Raw genomic sequence first — 15,484 nt, 5'->3', positions numbered from 1 at the left:
CATAATTTTTATGGACAGAATTTCTAGGCGCAGCCAGGGGCCGGAAGGAATCCTGTTTGGGAACCACAGGATTTCATCTCTGCTTTTTGCGGATGATGTTGTCTTGTTGGCTTCTTCAAACCAGGACCTTCAGCATGCACTGGGGCGGTTTGCAGTCGAGTGTGAAGCGGCTGGGATGAGAATCAGCACCTCCAAGTCCGAGGCCATGGTTCTCGACCGGAAAAGGGTGGCTTGCCCTCTCCAGGTTGGTGGAGAAGTCCTGCCTCAAGTGGAGGAGTTTAAGTATCTCGGGATCTTGTTCACGAGTGAGGGAAGGATGGAGCGTGAGATCGACAGGCGGATCGGTGCAGCCTCCGCAGTGATGCGGTCGCTTTACCGGTCCGTCGTGGTGAAGAAGGAGCTGAGCCAAAAGGCGAAGCTCTCAATTTACCGGTCGATCTACGTTCCGACTCTCACCTATGGTCATGAGCTTTGGGTAATGACAGAAAGAACAAGATCGCGGATACAAGCGGCTGAAATGAGTTTCCTTCGCAGGGTGGCTGGGCGCTCCCTTAGAGATAGGGTGAGAAGCACAGTCACTCGGGAGGAGCTCGGAGTAGAGCCGCTGCTCCTCCACATTGAGAGGAACCAGCTGAGGTGGCTCGGGCATCTTTTTCAGATGCCTCCTGGACGCCTCCCTGGGGAGGTGTTCCAGGCATGTCCCCCCGGGAGGAGGCCCCGGGGAAGACCCAGGACACGCTGGAGGGACTATGTCTCTCGGCTGGCCTGGGAACGCCTCGGTGTTCTTCCCGAGGAGCTGGCCGAGGTGTCTGGGGAAAGGGAAGTTTGGGCTTCCATGCTTAGACTGCTGCCTCCGCGACCCGGTCCCGGATAAGCGGAAGAAGATGAGACGAGACGAGACGAGAGATGTAAAGGTCGACGAGAAATGACAGAAGTTGAGTCTTTCACTTTAATTCCATCAGAATTCACACTGATTACAGAGGAGATTTAGAGGTGAGCAGCATTATAAATTTATTCTTTACCATCTTTCTGTATCATGTGTATTCCGTTTTTGACTGTAAAGTTGAATCTCATCACTAATCCATCATTTGGTGTTATTTCTCCTCCAGTCTCCTGCAGCGTGTACAGTACACTGTGCTCCAGAGTCAGACAGGTTTACTGAATCATCACTGAGTTTAAACACCAGAGTGACAAAGAAAACTAACCAATGAAGAAATCTTTAATCAGACAGATGTGTTCTGAAAATATAACCACAATTACTGAATATGTGTGTGTGTCTGTGTGTGTGTGTGTTCTCCAGCTGGTCCGGTGGTGAACTCCTCCGTGTCTCTGCTCCCTCCCTCCTCTCTGCAGCTCTCTGAAGGATCGGCCTCACTGCTCTGCCTGCTCTCAGCCTATTCTCCACAGCGGGCGCTGTTGAGCTGCACCATGGATGGTGCCGAGGTGAACGAGGGGGTTCTGAACAGCACAGAAAAACAGAAGGACTCTTCCGAACCCTGACGCTCTGCAAAGAATGCTGAGAAGAGTCCGAGGTGTTTGGCTGTACCATCTCCCACCACAACACCACTCAGATCACCTCGTTCTGAAACAGTTGTTGTAAAGTCCACTAGAATTCAATTCAAACGTTCAGCAGACTGAGCTGGTGTCAGTGGTGTTGCTTACTGAAATCAAGCTTAAATGTGGAATTCATGTCTCCTTTTTCAGTCGTGAAGTGTTTTTGACAGTGATTTGGATCAGCACCTTTAACAGCAGGTCGAGTGCAGCGCTGCGTGTTGTGCTTGAGTGAGTTCAACTGAAGAACCATGAACATCTGCTGAAAGTGTTGATCTATTCTGGGACTCAGAACTGTTCATGCAAATGAACTGTTACTTCTTATTTCTCTGACTGGTTAGAATGTGCATCATATCAGAATTAATCTCACACATGCCATAACAATACACTCAAGAATAAACTGATATCAGAGAAAAGATAAAAATATGATTTCCTTTTTGAAGGAAGTCTCTCCTCTAATAGTTGTATAAACCACAACAGGAGTCAAGACAGTGATAGACACAGAAACCATAGACAGATCAAAAGAGAGAGAGAGAGAGAGAGAGAGAGAGAGAGAGAGAGAATCACATACAGAGGCAGTAATAGAGACATATTCAAGATCTAAAATCTTGTCCTATTGTACACACACACACTCTAAGTAAGATCAGGCTCCTATTCTAAAGGTCCTGTTCATACAAACCTCCTGGAACACAATATATGTTTTAAGCATTTTAATTTATATCTCCTTGGATGGTGGGACGGTGGTGTAGTGGTTAGCGATGTCGCCTCACAGCAAGAAGGTCCTGGGTTCGAGCCCCGTGGCCGGCGAGGGCCTTTCTGTGCGGAGTTTGCATGTTCTCCCCGTGTCCACGTGGGTTTCCTCCGGGTGCTCCGGTTTCCCCCACAGTCCAAAGACATGCAGGTTAGGTTAACTGGTGACTCTAAATTGACCGTAGGTGTGAATGTGAGTGTGAATGGTTGTCTGTGTCTATGTGTCAGCCCTGGGATGACCAGGTGACTTGTCCAGGGTGTACCCCGCCTTTCGCCCCTAGTCAGCTGACATAGGCTCCAACTTTCCTGCGACCCTGTAGGACAGGATAAAGCGGCTAGAGATAATGAGATGAGATGAGATGAGATCTCTTTGGATAAAAGCAATCAATGAGCAAAGTAAATTTCATGGATTAAAAAAAAAGATTGAACTGGATGGGAAATCTGTGTCTTGTGCTCCATCTTGCTGAACTTACTGTGGATGTAGCTGATCAAAGTGACATTGTGTCCATCCATAAATGTGTGCAAGTGTGGAAGAAGTAAGTAGTGTGATTAAATGACATGAATCTACAGTGGTGCTTGAAAGTTTGTGAACCCTTTAGAATTTTCTATATTTCTGCATAAATATGACCTAAAACATCATCAGATTTTCACATGAGTCCTAAAAGCAGATAAAGAGAACCCAGTTAAACAAATGAGACAAAAATATTATACTTGGTCATTTATTTATTGAGGAAAATGATCCAATATTACATATCTGTGAGTGGCAAAAGTATGTGAACCTTTGCTTTCAGTATCCGGTGTGACCCCCTTGTGCAGCAATAACTGCAACTAAACATTTGCAGTAACTGTTGATCAGTCCTGCACACTGGCTTGGAGGAATTTTAGCCCATTCCTCCGTACAGAACAGCTTCAACTCTGGGATGCTGGTGGGTTTCCTCACATGAACTGCTCACTTCAGGTCCTTCCACAACATTTCAATTGGATTGAGGGCAGGACTTTGACTTGGCCATTCCAAAACATTAACTTTATTCTTCTTTAACCATTCTTTGGTAGAATGACTTGTGTGCTTAGGGTCGTTGTCTTGCTGCATGACCCACCTTCTCTTGAGATTCAGTTCATGGACAGATGTCTAGACATTTTCCTTTAGAATTCACTGGTATAATTCAGAATTAATTGTTCCATCAATGATGGCAAGCCATCCTGGCCCAGATGGAGCAAAACAGGCCCAAACCATGATACTACCACCACCATGTTTCACAGATGGGATAAGGTTCTTATGCTGGAATGCAGTGTTTTCCTTTCTCCAAACATAACGCTTCTCATTTAGAAAGCAAAAAGTTCTATTTTGGTCTCATCCATCCATAAAACATATTTCCCATAGTCTTCTGGCTTGGCCACATGATCTTTAGCAAACTGCAGACGAGCAGCAATGTTCTTTTTGGAGAGCAGTGGCTTTCTCCTTGCAATCCTGCCATGCACACCACTGTTGTTCAGTGTTCTCCTGATGGTGGACATTAACATTAGCCAATGTGAGAGAGACCTTCAGTTGCTTAGAAGTTACTCTGGGGTCTTTTGTGACCTCGCTGACTATTACAGTACATGCCTTGCTCTTGGAGTGATCCTTGTTGGTCGACCACTCCTGGGATGGGTAAGAATGGTCTTGAATTTCCTCCATTTGTACACAATCTGTCTGACAGTGGATTGGTGGAGTCCAAACTCTTTAGAGATGGTTTTGTAACCTTTTCCAGCCTGATGAGCATCAACAATGCTTTTTCTGAGGTCCTCAGAAATCTCATTTGGTCGTGCCATGATACACTTCCACAAACATGTGTTGTGAAGATCAGACTTTGATAGATCCCTGTTCTTTAAATAAAACAGGGGGCCCACTCACACCTGATTGTCATCCCATTGATTGAAAACACCTGACTCTAATTTCACCTTCAAATTAACTGCTAATCCTAGAGGTTCACATCCCTTTGCCACTCACAGATATGTAATATTGGATCATTTTCCTCAATAAATAAATGACCAAGTATAATATTTTTGTCTCATTTGTTTAACTGGGTTCTCTTTATCTACTTTTAGGACTTGTGTGAAAATCTGTTGATGTTTTAGGTCATATTTAAGCAGAAATATAGAAAATTCTAAAGGGCTCACAAACTTTCAAGCACCACAGTCCACAAAATAGCACATCATTGCAATTAAAGATCTCCATGGTCTCACTGGAAAAGTATCAGTCTCGGTTTGGTTTGATAAAAACATTTCCCAAAGTTTGAATATACCACAGAGCACAATTAAATCCATTATTTTAAAACTGGATCAAATATGGCACAAATGAGACTCTGCCTAGAGGAGGCTGTTCACCAAATATCAGTGTCCAGGTAAGAAGGGCATTAGTCAGGATACCACAAAGGGGCCACAGGTAACACTCTCAATGTGATGTTCCCACCACCATGCTTTTTTTTTTTTAGAATATTTTATTTTCAATTTTCCAAATTAACAAGACATACACAAACATACAAAAACGTGAATCCAAACCCCTTCCCTAACCCACCCATCAACTGGAGAGGTAACTAAAAAGAGAGGTGAGACAAACAATACTTATATACTTATGATCAAAGGCTTGTTAATTCTAATAACCTTTCTATATCTTGTCCACTATAGAAGTTGGCAGAGTGCCCATATATGCCAAATAAGTCTTCCAAATCTCTACGAAAGTGTTGTAATCATTTCTAAGTATGTATGTAATCTTATCAAGTGGAATACAACTGTTCATTTCCAAAACCCATCTTGCTAAAGGGAGTTGGGAGTCAGACTTCCACGTTATGGCTATGCACTTCCTGGCAACGCACAGGGCCAATGTGAGAAACTTCTTTTGGGCTTTTCTTAACTGTGCATCAATATTTGTTGTATCTCCTTATAAATAGATTTCAGGATCTGGTGAAAGACGTATCCCTAAAAGTGTTGTCATGATTTTAGAAATTTCGTGCCAGAATGTATTAATTTTTGTGCAAGACCAAGTGCAGTGCAGGAATGAACCCTCTTCTATACCACATCTAAAACACAAGTTGGATATCTCAGGTTGATATTTATGTAATTTCTGTTGCGTATTATAGATTTGATGGAGAAAATTTTCATGAGTCAGTCTGTATCTGGAGTTAATGGTGGCAGTTTGACTTTTTTGACACAATTCAGACCAAAGCTCTGCACCGATTGTCACACCCAAGTTGGACTCCCATTTCTCCCTTAATTTATGTAACCCTGGTGTTAGAGCATCATCCATCAGAAGAAAATACACTTTAGAAATGAGATGAGGTGTGTTTCCCTCATGAAGCAGTCCCTCCAGATCACTGAACACAGGTAAAGTCATCTCAGGTCCCAGAGCAGTTCTAAGAAATGATCTTAACTGTAAATAACAAAAAAAAAATCTACTGGAGAGATCATACTTCCTCCTCAGGTCCTCAAAAGACATCAGTGATCTGTCCTCGTAGCAGTCTTCCAAGTAACAAACCCCTTTCTGTGCCATATTTCCAGGGTCTTATTATCCACTTGCATAGGTATGAGTCCATTCTCTTTCAAAGGTGTTTTAGATGAAAAAATATTTTTAGTCCAATACTTTCCCGGACTTCATACCACGTTTTGATTATATGTATCAAGACAGGGTTGCTAGTTCTGTTGGAGATAGTTGTAGGTGTCCGTTTGTAGACAACGTCTGCAGGAAAATTTTCTTCAAGAGCATACATTCCAATTGAAACCCAAAGTGGAACATTTTCACAAAGAAAAGAAACAAGTCGCATTTGAGCAGCCAAGTAATGCTTTTCAAGATTAGATAATCAAAGGCCCCCAAGTTTATAGTCCCATGTAAGTTTTTCTATTGAGACGGTTGGGGTCTTACCATTCTATATAAATTGTCTAATATGTTTATTAAGGTTTTTTTTTTTTTTAAAAACTGTGTGGCACTGGAATCGGTAAGGACTGAAAGAGGTCCTGTAACCTTGGTAAGATATTCATTTTAATGCAATTTATTCGACCAATCAAAGTAATAGGCAAACTTATTCATTTCTGTAAGTCCTCTATTATTTGACTAACTAGTGGCAAATAATTAAGTTTGTGCATAGTTTTAAGGTTATTATCCACCATTATCCCAAGGTATCTTATCCCATTTGGTGACCATTTAAACAGGCCCCTCTGCTGATATTCAGCATAATCAAAGTTGGAGAGGGGGAGAATTTCACTTTTTTCATAGTTTACTTTATATCCCGAGACAGCCCCAAACGTATGTAAAACTGTTTGTAATTTAGCAAGGGAATCAAATGGATTTGTTAAGTATAAAATTATGTCATCTGCCATAAGATTGATTTGATGTGTTGTCTGACCCACTTTAACACCCTTTATCTCTGAATCTTGTCTGATTATCTCAGCCAGAGGCTCGATGGCTATGACAAAGAGCCCAGGGGACAAAGGACACCCTTGTCTGCGAGACCTGCTCAGAGGGAAGACAGTGGACATTTGTCCATTGGTAATTATTTTGGCTTGTGGTTTCTTATAAAGTGCTCTGACCCAATTAATAAAATAAGAGCCAAATCTAAATTTAGACAGGACCTTGAATAAATATGGCCACTCAAGCCTATCGAAGGCCTTTTCAGCATCTAAGGTAATAGCTATACTAGGTTCAGTACTGGAGGTTGCCACATGAATAACGTTAAGTAACCTACACAAGTTATTGGCAGAGGATCGCTTCTGGATAAAGCCAGCTTGGTCTGGCTTTATCAATTTTGGTAAGCATTTACTCAGTCTATTTGCTAAGGCCTTAGAAATCAATTTATAATCTGTATTCAAAAGTGAGACTGGCCGAAAGGAGGAACATTTTAAGGGGTCTTTGTTTTTCTTATGGATCACTGTAATTATAGCCATTGAAAATGAATCGGGGAGGCTGTGTGTTGTAGATGCTAGGTTAATTACATCCATGAGAAGAGGTATCAGCAAATCTTTAAACTCTTTATAAAAGTCGGGGGGGGGACCCATCCTCCCCTGGGGATTTATTAGATTGTAGCATAGATAAAGCTTTTTCGATTTCTTTTGACGTGAATGGTGAATCCAAATCCCTTTGGCCATCCTGATTCAGTTTAGCTCACTCAATATTAGATAAGAAAGTATCTATCATGGATAAATCTTCTGGTGATTCTGACTTATACAGATTAGCATCAAAGTTTTTAAAAGTTTCATTTATTTCTTTTGGGTTCTGTGTAATGCAGCCGCCTTCATTTTCAATTTGATTAATTGTTTTTGAACTCTCCTCTTTCCTTAATTGCCAGGATAGGACTCTATGAGCCTTCTCCCCCAGTTCGTAAAATATTTTTCTCAGCCCTATATGTGCATAATGTATTATATTTAAGTTTTTTTTTTATTAACCAATAAGCTGTATATATTCTTATCTCTATGTTCTTAAAGTCTTTTTCCAGCCGAATAATTTCTCTTTCTAATTGTTCCATTTCTGCTGTGTATGATTTTTTAAGCCCTTTTGTATACGAGATTATTTGTCCTCTTAAATAAGCTTTTAGTGTCTCCCATAATATGAAACTATTGGGAGAGGAAGGACAGTTTGTTTCACAAAATAGTTTTATATACCCCCTAATAAATTTACAAAAATCACTTTTTTTAAAGAGGCTCGGATTCAATCGCCACCTGTACATACTGGGCATTTTCTCAGGCATTTCTATAGATAAAGTAAGTGGAGAATGATCAGAAAGTATCCTAGACAAATAATCAGATTGTAATGCTCTGTAAGTCACTTGTGCTGACAGTAGGAAAAGGTCTATTCTAGTATATGAGTTATGATGGCTTGAGTAAAAAGAATAGTCTAAGGTTTGAGGATGCATTTGCCTCCAAACATCTGTTAGATTTAAATCCTTCATGAATGATAGAGTAGTTGAGGCTGACTTAGTTTTAAAGATGGAGGTTGCTGATTTGTCTAAAATTGGATCTAACCAGAAATTAAAATCTCCTCCCATGAGAATATGTTTGTGGCCTCCTGATACTTTCAGAAAAATGTCTTGAATAAAGGAAACGTCATCATAGTTTGGGGCATAGAGGTTTAGTCAGGTCCAATGTTCCGAATAGATCTGGCAATTTATTAAAACATAGCGGCCTAATGGATCACTGATCGTTTCCTGAATAGTGATGGGAATGTTTTTATTTATCAAAATAGCAACTCCTCTTGCCTTAGAGCTGAAAGATGAAGAAAAGACTTGGCCTATCCACCCTCTCTTTAAGTTGCTGTGCTCTTGCGCAGTAAAATGGGTCTCCTGGATAAAGGCTATATCTGTTTCAATCTTTTTAAAATATATTAACATCTTTTTCCTCTTAACGGGCCCATTTAGACCATTGACATTAAAACTGACAAATTTCACCACCTTGTTCATGTGAAAAATATAGAGGTATGACAGTAACTCGCCTTATAATCTCTCGTCAATAAGTTTAAAGACAATGCCTCTCTTTTGATCAAACTAAACACAAAACAAAACAAAACAAATGAAACCAAAGCCTCCCCGTCCCCTTAAGTGCTGGCCCCCTGAACACTCAGCACCATCCAAAATCACTGACCAGGACCTCCGTTGAACGCTCCCTAAACGTATCTTGCCTAACTAATACCTTGTCAGGCCCGGAGCTCAATTGTGAAGAAACTTATAATCACTCGGTATATAAGCAAAATGAAATGTAAACATTTTAACACCCGCTTAAAAAGTAAATAAAAGTTCTATCAAATGCAGCCTCAGAACAGTAGGCTAAGTTCCCTTTTCTGTCCATCATGTCCAAAAATAGATCATTATAAAAAGAAGTTATGACAGGGATATTGTTGCATTTGTAAAAAAGTTACTAGATAGTTTGTGGAAAGAATATGTAAAATGTCGTTCTCCTCTCAGCATTAGAGGAACTACGGAGCTGCACCTGTAGTCACCGGTGTCGATCAGGACCCATCTCCTCCCAGGAAGTCTCGGAGAAAAGGTGCCGCCACTTTGGGTGTCTTGAAAAACTTCTTCTCTCCATTAGGCAGGATGACTCTCAAAATCGCTGGATGTAGAAGGCTGAATTGGAGCTTCTTTGCATGCAGCTCCTTCTTAACATTGTTGTATTCCTTTCTGCACCTCACCAGCTTTGCACTCAGATCCGGGAAAAACAGCACCGCATTTCCATTGAAAGTGATTGGCCCACCTTTTTCTCTGGATATCTTAGCAGCTGTGTATAAACCACAACAGGAGTCAAGACAGTGATAGACACAGAAACTGTAGACAGATCAAAAATGAGAGACAGCGAGAGAGAGAGAGAGAGAGAGAGAGAGAGAGAGAGAGAGAGAAGAATCACATGAAGAGGCAGTAATAGAGACATAAGATCTAAAATCTTGTCCTATTGTATACACACACAACACACACACACACACACACACACACACACACACACACACACACACACACACACACACACAGCAAGATCAGGCTCCTATTCTAAAGGTCCTGTTCATACAAACCTCCTGGAACACAATATATGCTTTTAGCATTTTAATTTATATTTCTTTGGATAAAAGCAATAAATGAGCAAAGTAAATTTTAGGGATAAAAAAAATAAATTAATTTAAAAAAAATTCACCTGGATGGGAAATCGGTCTATTGTGCTCCATCTTCCTGAACTTACTGTGGATGTAGCTGATCAAAGTGACATTGTGTCCATCCATAAATGTGCACAAGTGTGGAAGAAGTAAGTAGTGTGATTAAATGTCATGAATCTACACAAAATAGCACATTATTGCAATTAAAGATCTCCATGGTCTCACTGGAAAAGTATCAGTCTTGGTTTGGTTTGGTTTGGTTTGGTTTGGTTTGGTGGTAAAAACATTTCCCAAAGTTTGAATATACCACAGAGCACAATTAAATCCATTATTTTAAAACTGGATCAAATATGGCACAAATGAGACTCTGCCTAGAGGAGGCTGTTCACCAAAAATCAGTGTCCAGGTAAAGAAAGGCATTACTCAGGATGCCACAAAGGGGCCAAAGGTAATGCTCTCAACGTGATGTTCCCACCACCATGCTTCAATCGGGACATCAGTTTCGACCAAATATGGTTCAGTTCATTGCTCCAAGTTGTGTTTTGTTCTCATCAGACCGATTCTTCCATGTTTGCTGAGTCTGTCACAAGCCTGAAGATAAACTCAAACGGGGTTTCAGATGACTTCCATCAAGAACTTGTTTTCCATGATGCTGTTTGTTTCAGGATGTTCTCCAACATATTGCAGGGCCTTTCAGGAACAGGTAGATTTACACTGTGATCGTGTGACACTGATGGACACCGTTCAACTAATTATATGACTTCTGATGGGAACTTGTTTCATTAGAACTAATTTAGAGTTAATTAACTAATAAGAACCTTTACTGATTTTCCCCAAACTTCAATAATGTGGGAGGTTTTGTGTAGCTTCATGACCTTTAGTCCCACTTAAGTGCATTTCAGTTCCAGGCTGTAACACTAGAAAATGTGGAAAAGTGCAGTGTGTGTGAATACTTATGCAACTGACATGGTATACACTTTAGGGTCAGTAATGTCAATATGTGATGTACCAGAAATGGGCAAACAGTCAACAGCTTCATCTAAGTTTTTCACAACAATGGCTTTGAAATGATTAGCCATATTTCCTTTTTGTGAACCAATTCAGTGTTGGGCTCAAAGGAGGATTGAGTGAAAATATAGCAGGAAAAATTCAAAAAGGCCTCGAAGTCTAATCCTACATCTTTCTTTGCTGAACTAATTTAATGGAAATATAGCTGACTGTAGCAAGGGTTCTAGGTGGGTGAATCACAGAAGCACGGCAGGCCAGAACTGAGTTCTCAAAAGACTCTTTATTAAGCTTTTCAGCTTTAAACTACGCACGCACACAAGCATCCAGGTTGGAGAGAAGCTCCCTTCCTACGCTCTCCCTCTCCTCTTATAGGGCCCGGTCACTGGGGAAGACACACAAACACAGGTTAATTCCCATCAGGTGCAGTGATTCTGCCACTTACCTTCCCTGACTCCGCCCTCCATTCACAGACTGACGCTTGACCACGCCCCCGCTGCCACACTTACTATATACTCACTTTTCATAATCATCATGGTTATTGAGAGATTTCGACTGCGAGTTGTGAACTTGTGTCGTATCACATCCTCCAACTCAGCACCTGCAGTCTCTCCCAGCTGCAGCAGTGCAGTCTCTCTACAATCTGACTGAGGGAGGTTTTTGTACGACTCTATAACACTGTGTGAACCAGTAGCCAGAGATCTCATGCCGGCTCAGACAGTAATAATCTCCTGCATCTTCAGTCTGGACTCCACTGATAGTCAGAGTGAAATCAGATCCAGATCCACTGCCACTGAAACGAGCTGGAAAACCTGACTGTAGCTGATTCGCAAATTTAATCAGGAGTTTAGGAGCTTCTCCAGGTTTCTGCTGATACCAGTATAAGTAGTTACCAGAAGTTACTGCCTGACTGGTTCTACAGTTGATGGTGACTGTTTCTCCTGGAAGAGCAGATTTCACTGCAGGAGTCTGAGTTACTGTGGCTTGACCTCTGCATTCTGAAAAAAAAACCGTATGATACAGAAACTGTTGAAAGAATAATCATGAGACAAACCTGAAAAATGTATTGTCTTGACCAGTTTATAAATATAAAAGGCAAAGCCGTGTCTGACCTTGAGTCCAGAGGATCAGTGTCCAGATGAAGACGGGGATCAAAGTCATGGTAGCTGTGGGTGAAGTTGCTGTAGCAGCAGCTCTCAGTCATGAAGTGTTAAAGTCACAGCGCTATAAACACTCCCAGAGCACTGAAGCATGTGCTGCCAATGCAAAGTGTCCTCTAAGTATGGAAACACCTTTACCACATTCCCCCAATCTTACTGTAATTCTCACACTACTACAGAGTTATTGTGTGAATTTTACTTGTGGGGTCAGATGGAGATTTTCTGTAAAACACTTTGAGGTCTAAGATGCATAAATAAGTGAATTAGAGAGAGAAGCTTCAACTTTCACTGGATGGTGTTTGTACTGAATGTTAATGAGTTTCTCACTGTAGTGGATTTATGGTGGAAGAAGCAGCATCAATGTTGGCAGTGAGTAAATACACACTAATATTTTTGACTGTAAATTAATATTTAGATTATTGTAGGACTTAAATATCATATCATAACTTTCTATCAGTCTACAGAAGCAGTGGAGGAATTATTCTCACTTTAGCTCCACACATTCAGTCATATATTGTAAATTTCTCATGAGTACATCAGCATTTTTACTCCATGAGGCATTCTGGGTAAATCCTGTGCAATTGCAATTCCACATTTTGTGAAATTTCAACTTTTATTTTGTGTAATTTATTTGTGTTTCTTACGCACTAATTGCATCCTCAGTTTAGATTGACACTCTTGGTGTTTAAAAAGAAAAAAACAGTGAAATGTAGTAAAACAGTCAGAGAGTTAGTGTATTAATCAGCTGATGTGAGCAGAAGTTGGTGTTTTGTAGCTGTTTTGTAATAAGAGGTTTAAATGGATGGAGAGAGCAGTGAGTTTAGAGCAGCAGGGTTTTTGTACGGCCGCTAAACCTGTTTGTATCACTGTGGGTCACTTTTGGTGGAGGAACCAAACTGTCTGTGGGCCGTAAGTAACCTCATCTCATCTCATTATCTCTAGCCGCTTTATCCTTCTACAGGGTCACAGGCAAGCTGGAGCCTATCCCAGCTGACTACGGGCGAAAGGCGGGGTACACCCTGGACAAGTCGCCAGGTCATCACAGGGCTGACACATAGACACAGACAACCATTCACACTCACATTCACACCTACGGTCAATTTAGAGTCACCAGTTAACCTAACCTGCATGTCTTTGGACTGTGGGGGAAACCGGAGCACCCGGAGGAAACCCACGCGGACACGGGGAGAACATGCAAACTCCACACAGAAAGGCCCTTGCCGGCCCCGGGGCTAGAACCCAGGACCTTCTTGCTGTGAGGCGACAGCGCTAACCACTACACCACCGTGCCGCCCCCGTAAGTAACCTGTTTACTAATTACTGAAATGGAGTGTGTTCAGATTAATGACTGAAATGGAGTGTGTTCAGATTAATGACTGAAATGGAGTGTGTTCAGATTAATGACTGAAATGGAGTGTGTTCAGATTAATGACTGAAATGGAGTGTGTTCAGATTCATGTTGTAATGTGTAAAGAATATATTTTACATGTACTTTTCCTCCAAATCCACTCAGTGAGATGTGATTTTTGTGTAACAGCCTTTTGTTTCTCAAATTTCCATTATTTTAGAAGTTTGAAAAACGTCTTTGATTATACTGCTGGTTGTTTATTATGATTTAAATCTTAAATGTATTTGACTATAGTGCTGGTGGTTAATTGTACTTTAAATCTAAAAGCGAAGTAGATATCATTATGCAAATTACAGGTGATGTTTTTGCTGAATGATTTTAACACCAGTTAATATCTTAGAGACTGTGAGTCCTGAAACAGATTTAAATGTAGAAACCAAAACTGAATTTGCTTAAGTGGTAAATATTCTGTATTTTAAATGTGGCTTATTCATGTTATAAAATGAGTTTAATATTTTTAATTCCTGAATACTCAGTATAATTAAATTTTACTCTCCAGGGATAACTGTAATATAAATGATTATAGATTCAAGATGTAAAAGTGTTTGAATTGAGTGTGAAATGTTTGTGATGCTCCACTGAACTCAGTTCTGCTCTGTAAGATATAAAGGGAAGTGAAACACACAGTGAGCTGAAACGAAGCCTGAGTGACTGACAGCTGTCCATTCCTGTCTCAACTCTGTGTGTGTGTGTGTGTGTGTGTGTGTGTGTGTGTGTGTGTGTGTGTGTGTGTGTAGGTGTCACTCAGCCCAGTGTGACGGTGTTGCCTCCCTCCAGTGTGGAGCTGCAGCAGGAGAAGGTCACACTCATGTGTGTGGCCGACAAGGGCTTCCCCTCGGACTGGACACTGAGCTGGAAGGTTGATGGGAGCAGCTGGAGCTCGGGGGAGAGCCGCAGCACCGCCGTTCTGCACGCGGACGGCCTCTACAGCTGGAGCAGCACGCTGAGCCTCCACCCGGAGCAGTGGAGGAACAAGGTGGTGACCTGTGAGGCCTCCAAAGACAACCAACCTACTGTGGTGGGCAGAGTGAACACAGAGCAGTGCTCAGAGCTGTGAGCTCACACACACTTTACTCAGCTCACCTTCTACTGCTTCACTGTGTGTTACATGTGGCCTTTACTGCTCAAATGTCCCACTTTCATCATTTCATTTGTGTTATTAACATGTGAGCTCACACACTCCTCAGTTTAACTCAACTCTTCTTCTTAATGATCACTTCCATATGTGTTAAGTGTGTGTATCACTGCAATGTCCTGCTTTGAATTATTAATAAAAGCCTTTGAATCATGAAACCCTTTTGGTGCACATTATTGTTCATGTACATCATAAAGAAATCACCAAAGCATCAGTCTCAGTATCTGTTATAGACCATCATATTCATTTAAAGTCTAATATATATATATATATATATACGCCTCTCAGAAACCCGCAGACGGGTAAAGTCACAGATCTTTTCTCTTCCGTCTAATCAACCTCCTCTTCTCATATTTGGCTGTCCTCTTTCCGTGCAAACTTTCGCACACTGTTGTGGTTAGTTTCCGCCACTTTGTCCTGTTGCTGATACAGACCTGCCAGGTGCTGAGGACACCCCCGCATTTCAATACCGATTTACATGTGCCCCTGTACCGAAGTAGCGGATGACTGTCCAGATGTGCAATGAACACGTTCACCAAACAAGAGCTGTTTTCGAGGCCTGTTATCGTCCATCCGATAGATATGGCCAAACCAGCGTAGAAGTCTGTGGACTAGAATGGTTTCGATATCCTCAGCTCCCACCCACTTTAGGACCTCTTTGTTGCTGACAAAGTGATCCCATTTCACGTTTAAAAGTGGCAGTAAGCATTGGTTGAACACAGCTACTTTGGTCGTGGTCATTAAGTCATGAGAGCCAAAGACCCTTTTACGCAAATGACCAAACGCACATGATGTTGCTCGGGTACAGCATGCAAGTTCCTCCCTCATAGAACAGTCACTGGTAACATAACTCCCGAGATACTTGAAACGAC

General features: G+C 41.4%; 2 gene segments (V, D, J or C); one reads left to right on the top strand and one right to left on the bottom strand.

Annotated features, from left to right (window-relative positions):
* LOC132870574 (probable non-functional immunoglobulin kappa variable 6D-41) overlaps nucleotides 1-12,321 on the bottom strand; it is a 29,151-nt gene extending 16,830 nt beyond the window's left edge. Inside the window, 2 exon segments of the V gene segment in view lie at nucleotides 11,722-11,907; nucleotides 12,303-12,321. Of these exon segments, the coding sequence occupies nucleotides 11,722-11,907; nucleotides 12,303-12,321 (205 nt within the window).
* An 87-nt stretch (nucleotides 12,322-12,408) lies between these two features.
* On the top strand, nucleotides 12,409-14,534 carry LOC132870566 (Ig kappa-b4 chain C region-like). The segment is given in 3 exon segments: nucleotides 12,409-12,438; nucleotides 12,894-12,978; nucleotides 14,215-14,534. Coding segments are annotated over 3 exon segments (435 nt in total).
* The last annotated feature ends 950 nt before the right edge of the window (nucleotides 14,535-15,484 follow it).

Source organism: Neoarius graeffei, chromosome 2 (assembly GCF_027579695.1).
Source record: "Neoarius graeffei isolate fNeoGra1 chromosome 2, fNeoGra1.pri, whole genome shotgun sequence".
Taxonomy (NCBI): Eukaryota; Metazoa; Chordata; class Actinopteri; order Siluriformes; family Ariidae; genus Neoarius; species Neoarius graeffei.
Note: the sequence above shows the minus strand (reverse complement) of the source record. Positions and strands in the feature narration are given on the sequence as shown.